The sequence below is a fragment of the Conger conger genome, chromosome 16, assembly GCF_963514075.1.
Source record: "Conger conger chromosome 16, fConCon1.1, whole genome shotgun sequence".
Lineage (NCBI taxonomy): Eukaryota > Metazoa > Chordata > Actinopteri > Anguilliformes > Congridae > Conger > Conger conger.
The window spans coordinates 8,261,871-8,278,894 of NC_083775.1; the positions used below are offsets into that span (position 1 = coordinate 8,261,871).

The following is a 17,024-nucleotide window of genomic DNA, read 5'->3' on the forward strand; positions in this document are numbered from 1 at the left end:
ATGCACCTAAAGGCCGTTGGGATGTACTGCACTCTGACGCTCTTGAGCTGGAGCTTTGCTCAAGGGTGCACCTGGATGCAGCCTCGAGAAAAAGGCTCTCAAAGCAATTTCAAAGTGATCAGTTATCACTCCATACAACTGCTTGAACAGATGGTAAGTATCGATTAAAAATTATTCATGACAGACTTACAATATCAAGACATTAGACAAAACTTCTCGACAAGAGGAACCTGATTTTTTTCATATTGTCCTGTGTTCACGGACCTTTTTTCGGGCGGAGTGTTAACATGTAAACATATTATCTTCTCGCCCATTATTGTAATGTCCCATTGCTGTTTCTGAGATTACACATGTTTTCTTCTGAAGGGCGATGGAAATACACAACGAAAAACCAGTGCTCAAGTCCTGAACAGGCTCTACGAACATTCTGAAAATATGCAGGTATTGTTTTAAGATTATATGATTATATTCACTTTTTTAAATCTCTTTTGTATGTTTGCATCAAACTATTCTGAATCCGGTTCGAATTTCTCCTGACGGCTTTTCAAGAGCACATCTGTCATGCCATGTCCAACACTGACATTACATGACATGTTTCTGTACACAGGCCTAATTTAAGCATTCATGACATTTGAATTTCTATTTATTCAAAAATGTGGACGTATTTACGAAATTGATTTCATTTCCACATGTGTCTTTTTTAGTTTTACGTAACATGAAAACGGAAAAAAAAACTGATGATCTGAAAAGCCTACGCTCAGAATCACGTTTAAATAGCAATATTCCCGAATCTCACATTGAACTAAATGCCAACACGATTTCTCCTGTACAGGCTGAAGAACGCGTCTTCTTCATCCACGAAGTCATAAACCATATAAAAGAGCTCTTTATTAATGGCAAATGTGACACTGTTACTTGGGACCAAAAAAACTTTCAGATGTTCCAACTCAACCTCGATCGTCAGGCTTCGGAGCTGAAACAATGCGTAAGTCAAAACTTTACATCTACTTTTCAGAATAGGCCTACCGGACACGATAAAGAGTATCGCTCATAATCGGCGTAAATTATGTATACTTTTCAATTAAACATTCAAATAACAGTGACTCAACAGGTTTTCCTGATTTTTATATGTATATATATATATATATATATATATATATATATATATATTTGTTTTTTTGGCTGCACAGATAAGGACACTCAAGTCCCGGGGATCTCACGCAAGTTCGTTTAAGAAAATAAAAACATATTTCAAGAGAATGCTCCTGGAAAGCAAGGTAAGAATGACGATACAAATCCGTTTTCAATAACATTAAACCAACAATTTGCACTCAATATTAACTGGATGGCTCATTTATTTATTTGTTTATTGATTCATTGCTTGATAAGATTGCCATGTCGCCAGTTCCCTGACTAAACATATCCGTTTAAAACTGGAATTTTCTGTTGGGTACAAAACTTATAGTTTACACTGTTCCATGAAGCCAGTTCCAGGTTTGTATCTTGACCCTGATGCAGATAATGGGGTGAACACAGATACTGCTCACTCCCTATGTTACAGATGTAGGCCCAATTAAACATGATCAAAAATATTATTCTGATTGAACACGTTATTTTGTTTGCAGAACTACAGCACTGATGACTGGGAGGCAGTCAGAGCCGAAGTCCTCACACATTTACGAAGACTTGATATCCTGGCCAGCTTGGAAAAATAGTCCTGGAGGCAAAGACATTGATTTACAGAAAGCGTAAAAGAACCAATGGACACTCCCAGCACTGCAACATAGGCGCAAAAAGGATTGCGCGTTTCTGTATAACTGTTAAACATATCCTGTGTTGCATCTAATATATGTATTCATGAAATTTCTATTTATTTATGAATCTGGACTTATTTATACAAATGTTTTAACTTAATTTTTTATGTATTTATACATGTGTACTTATTTAATTACATGTTTTCATTTATTTTCTATTTATTTATGAATATGAACTTATTTATGTAGATGTCTTACTTTAAACATGCACCAATTTTTAATGGTACTGAAAGAAAAAAGGAAACAAGGCCTGATATTGTGAATGTATTATTAACAAGAACACAAAAGTGTTATTTTTGAAATGTTTATGCAATTTAATAAAATGTTTATATTCTGAGATTTCTTGCTGTTTTACATTTTATGAAGATGTCACAATTTGCATGTATTTCAGGGTTGTGGTTTTGTCGCACAAAAATGTTAAGTCTGTTCTGGGGCCCTCCATGTAGTGTATATAGCCAAGTCTTTACTCTCAGTGCTGTGATGTCACTGCTAATGATGTCACTGGTGATGTCGACAGGTAACCCTGTACAGCAGGGATGCTCAAATGTGGGCCTCAAGGCCAGTAGTACTGCTGGTAACAAGGCTGCTGCCACTGACTGATTAATGCCAGCAACTGGCCAGAGATTTAACTCACCTGCTGTCCCAGGTGTCTGTTAGGGGGACTAGAACCCCCCCACATATTTTAATCTTTTCTCAAGCTTTTCACATATTCACCTGAGCTGATGCATTTAACAGCCATTGTAACCATAAACCAGAAAGATATAACCATTTTAAGGCCTAAAGGTATTATGTAAACACATCATACACATGAACCTTAGAGACCCCTCAAAAGGTCCACACCGGGCTACAGGAGAGCACATGCTCTCCTCGACGTAGCATTCCACCACAACTCGGCACGATACTATGAATGGCTGCATGCTGAGGAAATTCCCAGGGAACACCCAAGGAATTCCATCAGGAATTCAACCAGAAATTCCAAATTGTGACAAAGGATGATCTTACCTGGCTTTGCCTGAAAGAAAACAAAAGTTGAATTTGGTTGTTTGGAGAAATTGGGAGGAAGCCATCATAAACTGCCAGCCCACAACGCCTGTGGCTAACGGTTAAACATAGCGGTAGACCAGTGATGGCATAGGCTGTCCCCATATTCCAGGATTATAATGTCCCCAAACTCAATGATTATAATGTTTCCATATTTAAGGATTATAATGTCCCCATATTTCAGGATTATTTCAAGAACAGTGTCTTGAACACCAGGATTAAATCAAGGCCTTCCCCGGAAACCACAATTACCAGATCGAAACATAACTGGAAAAAACAGCTGATTCTCAAGGCTGGTTGTCCGTAATTTTGTCTCATATTAATCTTTGAATCACAAATCCAAATGTCTTAAGTATATAAATCAAGCAAGCATACTATTTCACTCAACCCTTCCCATGTCTTTCATCTTCTTTGTGTAGATCTCTTAAGGCAGAGCTTCAGTTATCAGGACTTTTGTTACATTTGGGCTCAGAGGCGACCCTGCTGGTCAGTGGGTACTTTTATATCCTTTCTTTTCTTTTCATTACATTTACTACAAAATGTACCATAAATACACCAGTTAATTTATTTTGATACAAAATATACCTGTCCCATATACGGTGTCATTCCCATCACAACAGCAACAATGTTTGTGAATAAAGTTTTTACAATGCTTGAAAACAGTTACTTGTATATCATGGAAAAATGCAGATACAGTCAAGCACATGTCTGATGAGGACAGAGATTCCTGAAGTGATGAACTGAAAGTCATGTCCTATCATTTCGAATTTAATTCAATTGAGAAATAAATTCGAAAAGTTACTGAATTGCTTACTGAACCTACAGTATATGTCTGATCTCATACGTATATCATATATAGTGTGGCACACCACCCCATAAAAAATACAAACATATTGATTTATTTTTTCCAAAAATATTCATGTCGCCAATAGTTTGCGCGGGAGGTAAATAAAATTTAAAAAAACGCCAGATCTAATGAGCAATGTCTGCTGCTACTCTTACCGCAGTTTACTTGTAACCAATAAAATGGTCAGAAAAAACAACATATTAATGACGCTTTAGAAACTCCAAAGTCAGGACAAATGGTTTTCAAGACGTCCGATCTTTCGTCCGACTGTATAGGTTATCAAATCCCATTCATAGCGTAAAAGCGAAATACCAGGTAATCAAGACCTGAAACCGCCAGGGAACTTCTACCTGCTGCAATTTCACTTTTTGAACATCATTCATGGAGGCCGTTTATCAACCGGCGCGATGTGGAAGAAGGGCTCAGAAAACATCAACACTCGAGAGGAGCAAGCAAGACACAGATCGCTTACCTGGATTATTATCGGATCGCCTCGGTTCGGCTCGGATCTTCGCTCAAACACAAAGCAACTCCACTTCGCTCGCCGCCGTTGGTTTCCCTAAACGAAAGCACAATAATGCACCTAAAGGCCGTTGGGATGTACTGCACTCTGACGCTGTTGAGCTGGAGCTTTGCTCAAGGGTGCACCTGGATGCAGCCTCGAGAAAAAGGCTCTCAAAGCAATTTCAAAGTGATCAGTTATCACTCCATACAACTGCTTGAACAGATGGTAAGTATCGATTAAAAATTATTCATGACAGACTTACAATATCAAGACATTAGACAAAACTTCTCGACAAGAGGAACCTGATTTTTTTCATATTGTCCTGTGTTCACGGACCTTTTTTCGGGCGGAGTGTTAACATGTAAACATATTATCTTCTCGCCCATTATTGTAATGTCCCATTGCTGTTTCTGAGATTACACATGTTTTCTTCTGAAGGGCGATGGAAATACACAACGAAAAACCAGTGCTCAAGTCCTGAACAGGCTCTACGAACATTCTGAAAATATGCAGGTATTGTTTTAAGATTATATGATTATATTCACTTTTTTAAATCTCTTTTGTATGTTTGCATCAAACTATTCTGAATCCGGTTCGAATTTCTCCTGACGGCTTTTCAAGAGCACATCTGTCATGCCATGTCCAACACTGACATTACATGACATGTTTCTGTACACAGGCCTAATTTAAGCATTCATGACATTTGAATTTCTATTTATTCAAAAATGTGGACGTATTTACGAAATTGATTTCATTTCCACATGTGTCTTTTTTAGTTTTACGTAACATGAAAACGGAAAAAAAAACTGATGATCTGAAAAGCCTACGCTCAGAATCACGTTTAAATAGCAATATTCCCGAATCTCACATTGAACTAAATGCCAACACGATTTCTCCTGTACAGGCTGAAGAACGCGTCTTCTTCATCCACGAAGTCATAAACCATATAAAAGAGCTCTTTATTAATGGCAAATGTGACACTGTTACTTGGGACCAAAAAAACTTTCAGATGTTCCAACTCAACCTCGATCGTCAGGCTTCGGAGCTGAAACAATGCGTAAGTCAAAACTTTACATCTACTTTTCAGAATAGGCCTACCGGACACGATAAAGAGTATCGCTCATAATCGGCGTAAATTATGTATACTTTTCAATTAAAAATTCAAATAAAAGTGACTCAACAGGTTTTCCTGATTTTTATATGTATATATATATATATATATATATTTGTTTTTTTGGCTGCACAGATAAGGACACTCAAGTCCCGGGGATCTCACGCAAGTTCGTTTAAGAAAATAAAAACATATTTCAAGAGAATGCTCCTGGAAAGCAAGGTAAGAATGACGATACAAATCCGTTTTCAATAACATTAAACCAACAATTTGCACTCAATATTAACTGGATTGCTCATTTATTTGTTTGGTGATTCATTGCTTGATAAGATTGCCATGTTGCCAGTTCCCTGACTAAACGTATGCATTTAAAACTGGAATTTTCTGTTGTCTACAAAACTTATAGTTCACACTGGTCCATGATGCCAGTTCCAGGTTTCTATCTAGACCCTGATGCAGATACATGGTTTCATGGGGTGAACACAGATACTGCTCAATCCCTATGTTACAAATGTAGGCCCAATTAAACATGATCACATATGTTAGTCTGAATGAACACGTTCTTTTGTTCGCAGAACTACAGCACTGATGACTGGGAGGCAGTCAGAGCCGAAGTCCTCACACATTTACGAAGACTTGATATCCTGGCCAGCATGGAAAAATAGTCCTGGAGGCAAAGACATTGTTTTACAGAAGCGTAAAAGAACCAATGGACACTCCCAGCACTGCAACATAGGCGCAAAAAGGATTGCGCGTTTCTGTATAACTGTTAAACATATCCTGTGTTGCATCAAATATATGTATTCATGAAATTTCTATTTATTTATGAATGTGGACTTATTTATACAAATGTTTTAACTTAATTCTCTCTGTATTTATACATGTGTACTTATTTATTTACATGTTTTAATTTATTTTCTATTTATTTATGAATATGGACTTATTTATGTAGATGTCTTACTTTAAACATGCACCTATTTTTAATGGTACTGAAAGAAAAAAGCAAACAAAGCCTGATATTGTGAATGTAATACTAACAAGAACACAAAAGTGTTATTTTTGAAATGTTTATGCAATTTAATAAAATGTTTATATTCTGAGAATTCTCGCTGTTTTACATTTTATAAAGATGTCACAATTTGCATGTATTTCAGGGTTGTGGTTTCGTCGCACAAAAATGTTAAGTCTGTTCTGGGGGCCCCCATGTAGTGTATACAGCCAAGTCTCTAACTCTCAGTGCTGTGATGTCACTGCTAATGATGTCACTGGTGATGTCGACAGGTAACCCTGTACAGCAGGGATGCTCAAATGTGGGCCTCAAGGCCAGTAGTACTGCTGGTAACAAGGCTGCTGCCACTGACTGATTAATGCCAGCAACTGGCCAGAGATTTAACTCACCTGTTGTCCCAGGTGTCTGTTAGGGGGACTAGAACCCCCCCACATATTTTAATCTTTGCTCAAGCTTTTCACATATTCACCTGAGCTGATGCATTTAACAGCCATTGTAACCATAAACCAGAAAGATATAACCATTTAAAGGCCTACAGGTATTATGGAAACACATCATACACATGAACCTGAGAGACCCCTCAAAAGGTCCACACCGGACTACAGGAGAGCACATCCTCTCTTCGATGCAGCATTCCACCACAACTCGGCACGATACTATGAATGTCTGCATGCTGAGGAAATTCCCAGAAAGCACCCAAGGAATTCCATCAGGCATTCAACCAGAAATTCCAAATTGTGACAAAGGATGATCTTACCTGGCTTTGCCTGAAAGAAAATAAAAGTTGAATTTGGTTGTTTGGAGAAAGTGGGAGGAAGCCATCATAAACTGCCAGCCCACAACGCCTGTGGCTAAAGGTTAAACATGGCGGTAGACCTGTGATGGCATAGGCTGTCCCCATATTCCAGGATTCTAATGTCCCCAAACTCAATGATTATAATATCCCCATATTCCAGGATTATTTCAAGAACAATGTCATGAACACCAGGATTAAATCAAAGCCTTGCCCGGAAACCACAATTACCATATCGAAACATAACTGTAAAAAACTGCTGATTCTCAAGGCTGGTTGTCTGTACTTTTGTCTCATATCCATCTTTGAACGACAAATTCAAATGTCATAAGTATATTAATGAAGCAAGTATACTATTTCACTCAACCTTTCCCATATATTTCATCTTCTTTGTGTACATTTCCTGAAATAAGCCAGAGCTTCAGTTATCAGGACATTCATTACATTCGGGCTCAGAGGCGACCCTGCTGGTCAGTGGGTACTTTTATATCCTTTCTTTTCTTTTCATTACATTTACTACAAAATGTACCATAAATACACCAGTTAATTTATTTTGTTACAAAATATACCTGTCCCATATATGGTGTCATTCCCATCACAACAGCAAGAATGTTTGTAAATAAAGTTTTTACAATGCTTGAAAAAAGTTACTTGTCTATCATGGAAAAATGCAGATACAGTCAAGCACATATCTGATGAGGACAGAGATTCCTCAAGTGATGAACTGAAAGTCATGTCCTGTCATTTCGAATTTTATTCAATTGAGAAATAAATTCGAAAAGTTACTGAATTGCTTACTGAACCTACAGTATATGTCTGATCTCATACGTATATCATATATAGTGTGGCACACCACCCCATAAAAAATATAAACATATTTTTTATTTTTTCCAAAAATATTCATGTCGCCAATAGTTTGCGCGGGAGGTAAATGAAATTTTTGAAAACGCCAGATCTAATGAGCAATGTCTGCTGCTACTCTTACCGCAGTTTACTTGTAATCAATAAAATGGTCTGAAAAAACAACATATTAATGACGCTTTAGAAACTCCAAAGTCAGGACAAATGGTTTTCAAGACGTCCGATCTTTCGTCCGACAGTATAGGTTATCAAATCCCATTCATACCGTAAAAGCGAAATACCAGGTAATCAAGACCTGAAACCGCCAGGGAACTTCCACCTGCTGCAATTTCACTTTTTGAACATCATTCATGGAGGCCGTTTATCAACCGGCGCGATGTGGAAGAAGGGCTCAGAAAACATCAAGACTCGAGAGGAGCAAGCAAGACACAGATCGTTTACCTGGATTATTATCGTATCGCCTCGGTTCGCCTCGGATCTTCGCTCAAACACAAAGCAACTCCACTTCGCTCGGCGCCGCCGTTGGTTTCCCTAAACGAAAGCACAATGATGCACCTAAAGGCCGTTGGGATGTACTGCACTCTGACCCTCTTTAGCTGGAGCTTTGCTCAAGGGTGCACCTGGATGCAGCCTCGAGAAAAAGGCTCTCAAAGCAATTTCAAAGTGGTCAGCTATCACTCCATACAACTGCTTGAACAGATGGTAAGTATCGATTAAAAATTATTCATGACAGACTTACAATGTCAAGACATTAGACAAAACTTCTCGACAAGAGGAACCTTATTTTGGGAATATTGTCCTGTGTTCATGGACCTCTTTTCGGGGGGAGTGTTAACATGTAAACATATTATCTTCTCGCCCATAATTGTAATGTCCCATTGCTGTTTCTGAAATTACACATGTTTTCTTCTGAAGGGCGATGGAAATACACAACGAAAAACCAGTGCTCAAATCCTGAACAGGCTCTACGAACATACTGAAAATATGCAGGTATTGTTTTAAGATTATATGATTATATTCACCTTTTTAAATCTCTTTTGTAGTTCTGCATCAAACTATTCTGAATCCTGTGCGAATTTATCATGAGGGCTTTTCAATCTGGCATGCCATGTCCAGCACTGACATTACCTGACATGTTTCTGTATATAGGCCTAATTTATGCATTCATAACATTTTAATTTCTATTTATTTTAAAATGAGGACGTATTTACGAAATTGATTTCATTTAAACATGTATCCTTTTTAGTTCTAAGTAACATAAAAATGTATAAAAAACTGATGATCTGAGAAGCAAACGCTCAGAATCACGTTTAAATAGCAATATTCCCGAATCTCACATTGAACTAAATGCCAACACCATTTGTCCTGTACAGGCTGAAGAACGCGTCTTCTTCATCCACGAAGTCATAAACAATATAAAAGAGCTCTTTATTAATGGCAAATGTGACTCTGTTACTTGGGACCAAAAAAACTTTCAGATGTTCCAACTCAACCTCGATCGTCAGGCTTCGGAGCTGAAACAATGCGTAAGTCAAAACTTTACATCTACTTTTCAGAATAGGCCTACCGGACACGATAAAGAGTATCGCTCATAATCGACGTAAATTATGTATACGTTTCAATTAAAAATTCAAATAACAGTGACTCAACAGGTTTTCCTCATTTTTATATGTATATATATATATTTGTTTTTTTGGCTGCACAGATAAGGATACTCAAGTCCCGGGGATCTCACGCAAGTTCGTTTAAGAAAATAAAAACATATTTCAAGAGAATGCTCCTGGAAAGCAAGGTAAGAATGACGATACAAATCCGTTTTCAATAACATTAAACCAACAATTTGCACTCAATATTAACTGGATTGCTCATTTATTTGTTTGTTGATTCATTGCTTGATAAGATTGCCATGTTGCCAGTTCCCTGACTAAACATATGCATTTAAAACTGGAATTTTCTGTCGTGTACAAAACTTATAGTTCACACTGTTCCATGATGCTCCAGGTTTCTATCTAGACCCTGATGCAGATACATGGTTTTATGGGGTGAACACAGATACTGCTCAATCCCTATGTTACAGATGTAGGCCCAATTAAACATGATCAAATATGTTAGTCTGAATGAACACGTTCTTTTGTTCGCAGAACTACAGCACTGATGACTGGGAGGCAGTCGGAGCCGAAGTCCTCACACATTTACGAAGACTTGATATCCTGGCCAGCATGGAAAAATAGTCCTGGAGGCAAAGACATTGATTTACAGAAAGCGTAAAAGAACCAATGGACACTCCCAGCACTGCAACATAGGCGCAAAAAGGATTGCGTCTTTCTGTATAACTGTTAAACATATCCTGTGTTGCATCAAATATATGTATGTAGGGTAGGTGCAGGGTGGAGGGCCAGTAGCGACTGAGGTTCGACCTTTGAAGGCGAACTCACAATACAGGAAGTGGTATACAACAATAAGGACACAGAGAGGTACAGAAACTAACCCGTCGGCGGTAATTGGAAAGAACAGAAATTAAGCCCAAAAAATGGCTGTAGAAAATAAAAACAACCCTCCGAAAACAGGGCGAATACACAGACCAAATATAGTGCTGGAAAGTGAGCACTGAGTAATAATAGTGAATCTCCCAAATAAAAGTACAACCTAGCAAAAACCGCTAGGCACAAAATAAACCCATGAGGTGCAGCTCAGGAAGAAAAACACAAAATAAAATACAATACCGGGGACAACGTCCCTCTACCACCGGCTCACACGAGCCCCAAACAAAAAGGAATAAATGAAAACCTATCAGGAAGGCGTCGGTGAACAAACACCACAACCGAGCGCCTTCCTTACCTATTTTTTGGTAGTCTCAGAGAGTTCTGATGAATAAACCAACACCGTACCTGACTCTACCAGTACAGCGTCTACCTGGCGTCTTACAGGCTTTGTGCAAGTGCGAACGTTGAACACAAAAGCAGTGAAGGGAGTCAGCACTGGCTTTAAATACTCTTGGGGAAGGTAACTCCCCAGGAGTTAATGAGGAACAGGTGGAACTAATGATCCTCGGCCCTCTGGTGGACTCACCGGGTACTACCTCCCACCAAGACAATGTATTCATGAAATTTCTATTTATTTATATTTGTGGACTTATTTATGCAAATGTTTTAACTTAATTTTCTATTCATTTATACATGTGTACGTATTTATTTACATGTTTTAATTTATTTTCTATTTATTTCTAAAAATTGACTTATTTATCTAGATGTCTTACTTTAAACATGCACCTTTTTTAATGGTACTGAAAGAAAAAAGGAAACAAAGCCTGATATTGTGAATGTAATACTAACAAGAACTCAAAAGTGTTCTTTTTTAAAGGTTTATGCAATTTAATAACATGTTTATATTCTGAGAATTCTCGCTGTTTTACATTTTGTGAAGATGTCACAATTTGCATGTATTTCAGGGTTGTGGTTTTGTCGCAAAAAAATGTTAAGTCTGTTCTGGGGCCCTCCATATAGTGTATATAGCCAAGTCTTTACTCTCAGTGCTGTGATGTCACTGTTAATGATGTCACTGGTGATGTCGACAGGTAACCCTGTACAGCAGGGATGCTCAAATATGGGCCTCAAGGCCAGTAGTACTGCTGGTAACAAGGCCGCTGCCACTGACTGATTAATGCCAGCAACTGGCCAGAGATTTAACTCATCTGCTGTCCCAGGTGTAAATCAGCCCTGGTTAGAGGGGAAGAATGAAATCCAGCAGAAATTCTGAGACATAGATTTGAGTATAACCGCTGTTCAATAACGCATAACTGACTTCAGCATTACCCATGACACCAGAGCTTCAGTTAACAGGGCATTCATTACTTTAGGGCTCACAGGTGACCCCTCTGGTCAGTGGGGGAAGTGCAGACTACTGCGGTTTGCAGTCCACAGCTCACTGACTGTATGGGCTCCAGAGAAAGCAGAAATGTTGGCAGACGAGGTGCTTTCCATTAAGTACATACTTCAGACTTTTAAAAACCAAAACACACCTTTCCTGGTTTCCGCCTTCATATATCGTCACATTTTTATATCTTACTAAAGAGCAAAGTGTACATCATACTTTAGATCCACTGACATCATTATGGGGGACCGGGGGGTGGTTTGGATCACAGATGGTGGAGGGAGGGGGAGGGTTCATTCATAGCCCGGTTAGGGGGACTAGAACCCCCCTCACATTTTAATCTTTGCTCAAGCTTTTCACATATTCACCTGAGCTGATGCATTTTACAGCCATTGTAACCATGAACCGGAAAGATATAACCATTTAAAGGCCTACAGGTATTATGTAAACACATCATACACATGAACCTGAGAGACCCCTCAAAAGGTCCACACCGAACTACAGGAGAGCACATCCTCTCCTCGACGTAGCATTCCACCACAACTCGGCACGATACTATGAATGGCTGCATGCTGAGGAAATTCCCAGGGGGCACCCAAGGAATTCCATCAGGAATTCAACCAGAAATTCCAAATTGTGACAAAGGATGATCTTACCTGGCTTTGCCTGAAAGAAAACAAATGTTGAATTTGGTTGTTTGGAGAAAGTGGGAGGAAGCCATCATAAACTGCCAGCCCACAACGCCTGTGGCTAACGGTTCAACATGGCGGTAGACCTGTGATGGCATAGGCTGTCCCCATATTCCAGGATTATAATGTCCCCAAACTCAATGATTATAATGTCCCCATATTTCAGGATTATAATGTCCCCATATTTCAGGATTATTTCAAGAACAGTGTCATGAACACCAGGATTAAATCAAAGCCTTCCCCCGGAAACCACAATTACCAGATCGAAACATAACAGGAAAAAACTGCTGATTCTCAAGGCGGGTTGTCTATACTTTTGTCTCATATTCATCTTCAAACGACAAATTCAAATGTCATAAGTATATTAATCAAGCAAGTATACTATTTCACTCAACCCTTCCCATATATTTCATCTTCTTTGTGTACATTTCCTGAAATAAGACAGAGCTTCAGTTCTCAGGATATTCGTTACGTTTGGGCTCAGAGGCGACCCTGCTGGTCAGTGGGTACTTTTATATCCTTCCTTTTCTTTTCATTACATTTACTACAAAATGTACCATAAATACACCAGCTAATTTATTTTGATTCAAAATATACCTGTCCCATATATGGTGTTATTCCCATCACAACAGCAACAATGTTTGTAAATTAAGTTTTTTTGATTCTCGAAAAACTTTACTTGTCTATCAAATGCAGATACAGTCAAGCACTTGGCTGATGAGGACAGAGATTCCTGAAGTGAAGACCTGAAAGTCATGTCCTGTCATTTCGAATTTAATTCAATTGAGAAATAAATTCCAAAAGTTACTGAATTGCTTACTGAACCTACAGTATATGTCTGATCTCATACGTATATCGTAAATAGTGTGGCACACCAACCCATAAAAAACATAAACATATTCATTTATTTTTTTCAAAAATATTAATGTCGCCAATAGTGTGCGTGGAAGGTAGGCTAAATAAAATAAAAAATCGCCAGATCTAATAAGCCATTTCTGCTGCTGCTCTTACCGCAGTTTACTTGTAATCAATATAATAGTCAGAAAAAACAACAAATTAATGACGCTTTAGAAACTCCAACGTCAGGACAAATGGTTTTCAAGACGTCCGATCTTTCGTCCGGCTGTAGAGGTTATCACATTCCATTCATACCTTAAAAGCGAAAAACAGGTAATCAAGACCTGAAACCGCCAGGGAACTTCTACCTGCTGCAATTTCACTTTTTGAACATCATTCATGGACGCCGTTTATCAACCGGCGCGATGTGGAAGAAGGGCTCAGAAAACATCAAGACTCGAGAGGAGCAAGCAAGACACAGATCGCTTACCTGGATTATTATCGTATCGCCTCGGTTCCCCTCGGATCTTCGCTCAAACACAAAGCAACTCCACTTCACTCGGCGCCGCCGTTGGTTTCCCTAAACGAAAGCACAATAATGCACCTAAAGGTCGTTTGGATGTACTGCACTCTGACGCTCTTGAGCTGGAGCTTTGCTCAAGGGTGCACCTGGATGCAGCCTCGAGAAAAAGGCTCTCAAAGCAATTTCAAAGTGGTCAGCTATCACTCCATACAACTGCTTGAACAGATGGTAAGTATCGATTAAAAATTATTCAAGACAGACTTACAATATCAAGACATTAGACAAAACTTCTCGACAAGAGGAACCTTATTTTGGGAATATTGTCCTGTGTTCATGGACCTTTTTTCGGGGGGAGTGTTAACATGTAAACATATTATCTTCTCGCCCATAATTGTAGTGTCCCATTGCTGTTTCTGAGATAACACATGTTTTCTTCTGAAGGGCGATGGAAATACACAACGAAAAACCAGTGCTCAAGTCCTGAACAGGCTCTACGAACATTCTGAAAATATGCAGGTATTGTTTTAAGATTATTTGATTATATTAACATTTTTAAATCTCTTTTGTATGTTTGCATCAAACTATTCTGAATCCGGTTAGAATTTTTCCTGACGGCTTTTCAAGAGCACATCTGTCATGCCATGTCCAACACTGACATTACATGACATGTTTCTGTGTACAGGCCTAATTTAAGCATTCATAACATTTGAATTTCTATTCATTGAAAAATGTGGACGTATTTACGAAATTGATTTCATTTAAACATGTATCTTTTTTAGTTCTAAGTAACAGGAAAATGGGGGGGGGGGAAATGATGATCTGAGAAGCACACGCTCAGAATCACGTTTAAATAGCGATATTCCCGAACCTCACATTGAATTAAATGCAAACACGATTTCTCCTGTACAGGCTGAAGAACGCGTCTTCTTCATCCACGAAGTCATAAACAATATAAAAGAGCAATTTATCAATGGCAAATGTGACACTGTTACTTGGGACAAAAAAAACTTTCAGATGTTCCAACTCAACCTCGATCGTCAGGCTTCGGAGCTGAAACAATGCGTAAGTCAAAACTTTACATCTTCTTTTCAGAATAGGCCTAAAGGACACGATAAAGAGTACCGCTGATAATCGGCGTAAATTATGTATAGTTGTCAATTAAACATTTAAATTACAGTGACTCAACAGGTCTTTTTTTTTTTGTTTTTTTTTTTTTTGTCTGCACAGATCAGGATACTGAAGTCCCGGGCATCTCACGCAAGTTCGTTTAAGAAAATAAAAACATATTTCAAGAGAATGCTCCTGGAAAGCAAGGTAAGAATGACGATACAAATCCGTTTTCAATAACATTAAACCAACAATTTGCACTCAATATTAACTGGATGGCTCATTTATTTGTTTGCTTATTGATTCATTGCTTGATAAGATTGCCATGTCGCCAGTTCCCTGACTAAACATATCCGTTTAAAACTGGAATTTTCTGTTGGGTACAAAACTTATAGTTTACACTGTTCCATGAAGCCAGTTCCAGGTTTGTATCTTGACCCTGATGCAGATTATGGGGTGAACACAGATACTGCTCACTCCCTATGTTACAGATGTAGGCCCAATTAAACATGATCAAAAATATTATTCTGATTGAACACGTAATTTTGTTTGCAGAACTACAGCACTGATGACTGGGAGGCAGTCAGAGCCGAAGTCCTCACACATTTACGAAGACTTGATATCCTGGCCAGCTTGGAAAAATAGTCCTGGAGGCAAAGACATTGATTTACAGAAAGCGTAAAAGAACCAATGGACACTCCCAGCACTGCAACATAGGCGCAAAAAGGATTGCGCGTTTCTGTATAACTGTTAAACATATCCTGTGTTGCATCTAATATATGTATTCATGAAATTTCTATTTATTTATGAATCTGGACTTATTTATACAAATGTTTTAACTTAATTTTTTATGTATTTATACATGTGTACTTATTTATTTACATGTTTTAATTCATTTTCTATTTATTTATAAATATGAACTTATTCATGTAGATGTCTTACTTTAAACATGCACCAATTTTTAATGGTACTGAAAGAAAAAAGGAAACAAGGCCTGATATTGTGAATGTAATACGAACAAGAAAACAGAAGTGTTATTTTTGAAATGTTTATGCAATTTAATAAAATGTTTATAGTCTGAGATTTCTCGCTGTTTTACATTTTATGAAGATGTCACAATTTGCATGTATTTCAGGGTTGAGGTTTTGTCGCACAAAAATGTTAAGTCTGTTCTGGGGCCCTCCATGTAGTGTATATAGCCAAGTCTTTACTCTCAGTGCTGTGATGTCACTGCTAATGATGTCACTGGTGATGTCGACAGGTAACCCTGTACAGCAGGGATGCTCAAATGTGGGCCTCAAGGCCAGTAGTACTGCTGGTAACAAGGCTGCTGCCACTGACTGATTAATGCCAGCAACTGGCCAGAGATTAAAACTCACCTGTTGTCCCAGGTGTCTGTTAGGGGGACTAGAACCCCCCCACATATTTTAATCTTTTCTCAAGCTTTTCACATATTCACCTGAGCTGATGCATTTAACAGCCATTGTAACCAGAAACCAGAAAGATATAACCATTTAAAGGCCTACAGGTGTCATGTAAACACATCATACACACAAACCTTAGAGACCCCTCAAAAGGTCCACACCGGACTCCTCGATGTAGCATTCCACCACAACACGGCACGATAATATGAATGGCTGCATGCTGAGGAAATTCCCAAGGAGCACCCAAGGAATTCCATCAGGAATTCAACCAGAAATTCCAAATTGTGACAAAGGATGATCTTACCTGGCTTTGCCTGAAAGAAAATAAAAGTTGAATTTGGTTGTTTGGAGAAAGTGGGAGGAAGCCATCATAAACTGCCAGCCCACAACGCCTGTGGCCCACGGTTAAACATGGCGGTAGACCAGTGATGGCATAGGCTGTCCCCATATTCCCGGATTATAATGTCCCCAAACTCAATGATTATAATGTCCCCATATTTAAGGATTATAATGTCCCCATATTTCAGGATTATTTCAAGAACAGTGTCTTGAACACCAGGATTAAATCAAGGCCTTCCCCGGAAACCACAATT

General features: G+C 38.5%; 3 protein-coding genes across 3 annotated transcripts; all 3 read left to right on the plus strand.

The window, feature by feature from the left end:
• LOC133114350 (interferon a3-like) lies at positions 1 to 1,715 on the plus strand. The gene is made up of 5 exons (XM_061223656.1): positions 1 to 153; positions 367 to 441; positions 833 to 985; positions 1,191 to 1,277; positions 1,626 to 1,715. Exons 1-5 carry the CDS (start codon positions 1 to 3, stop codon positions 1,713 to 1,715), a joined length of 558 nt encoding a protein of 185 aa, XP_061079640.1.
• A 2,564-nt stretch (positions 1,716 to 4,279) lies between these two features.
• On the plus strand, positions 4,280 to 5,983 carry LOC133114345 (interferon a3-like). Its single transcript, XM_061223650.1, has 5 exons — positions 4,280 to 4,432; positions 4,646 to 4,720; positions 5,112 to 5,264; positions 5,454 to 5,540; positions 5,894 to 5,983. Exons 1-5 carry the CDS (start codon positions 4,280 to 4,282, stop codon positions 5,981 to 5,983), a joined length of 558 nt encoding a protein of 185 aa, XP_061079634.1.
• Positions 5,984 to 13,975: 7,992 nt separating this feature from the next.
• On the plus strand, positions 13,976 to 15,652 carry LOC133114358 (interferon a3-like). Its single transcript, XM_061223664.1, has 5 exons — positions 13,976 to 14,128; positions 14,342 to 14,416; positions 14,810 to 14,962; positions 15,128 to 15,214; positions 15,563 to 15,652. The coding sequence occupies exons 1-5, from the start codon at positions 13,976 to 13,978 to the stop codon at positions 15,650 to 15,652; spliced, it is 558 nt and encodes a 185-aa protein (XP_061079648.1).
• Positions 15,653 to 17,024: the final 1,372 nt, after the last annotated feature.

Bases quoted from the DNA above. Each gene is read 5' to 3' on its own strand.
- LOC133114350 (XM_061223656.1), top strand. From the start codon at position 1: ATGCACCTAAAGGCCGTTGGGATGTACTGCACTCTGACGCTCTTGAGC. The intron at 986-1,190 runs GTAAGTCAAAAC...TTGGCTGCACAG, and splicing joins CTTCGGAGCTGAAACAATGC to ATAAGGACACTCAAGTCCCG. The intron at 1,278-1,625 runs GTAAGAATGACG...TTTTGTTTGCAG, and splicing joins GAATGCTCCTGGAAAGCAAG to AACTACAGCACTGATGACTG.
- LOC133114345 (XM_061223650.1), top strand. From the start codon at position 4,280: ATGCACCTAAAGGCCGTTGGGATGTACTGCACTCTGACGCTGTTGAGC. The intron at 4,433-4,645 runs GTAAGTATCGAT...TTTCTTCTGAAG, and splicing joins TACAACTGCTTGAACAGATG to GGCGATGGAAATACACAACG. The intron at 5,541-5,893 runs GTAAGAATGACG...TTTTGTTCGCAG, and splicing joins GAATGCTCCTGGAAAGCAAG to AACTACAGCACTGATGACTG.
- LOC133114358 (XM_061223664.1), top strand. From the start codon at position 13,976: ATGCACCTAAAGGTCGTTTGGATGTACTGCACTCTGACGCTCTTGAGC. The intron at 14,129-14,341 runs GTAAGTATCGAT...TTTCTTCTGAAG, and splicing joins TACAACTGCTTGAACAGATG to GGCGATGGAAATACACAACG. The intron at 14,963-15,127 runs GTAAGTCAAAAC...TTGTCTGCACAG, and splicing joins CTTCGGAGCTGAAACAATGC to ATCAGGATACTGAAGTCCCG.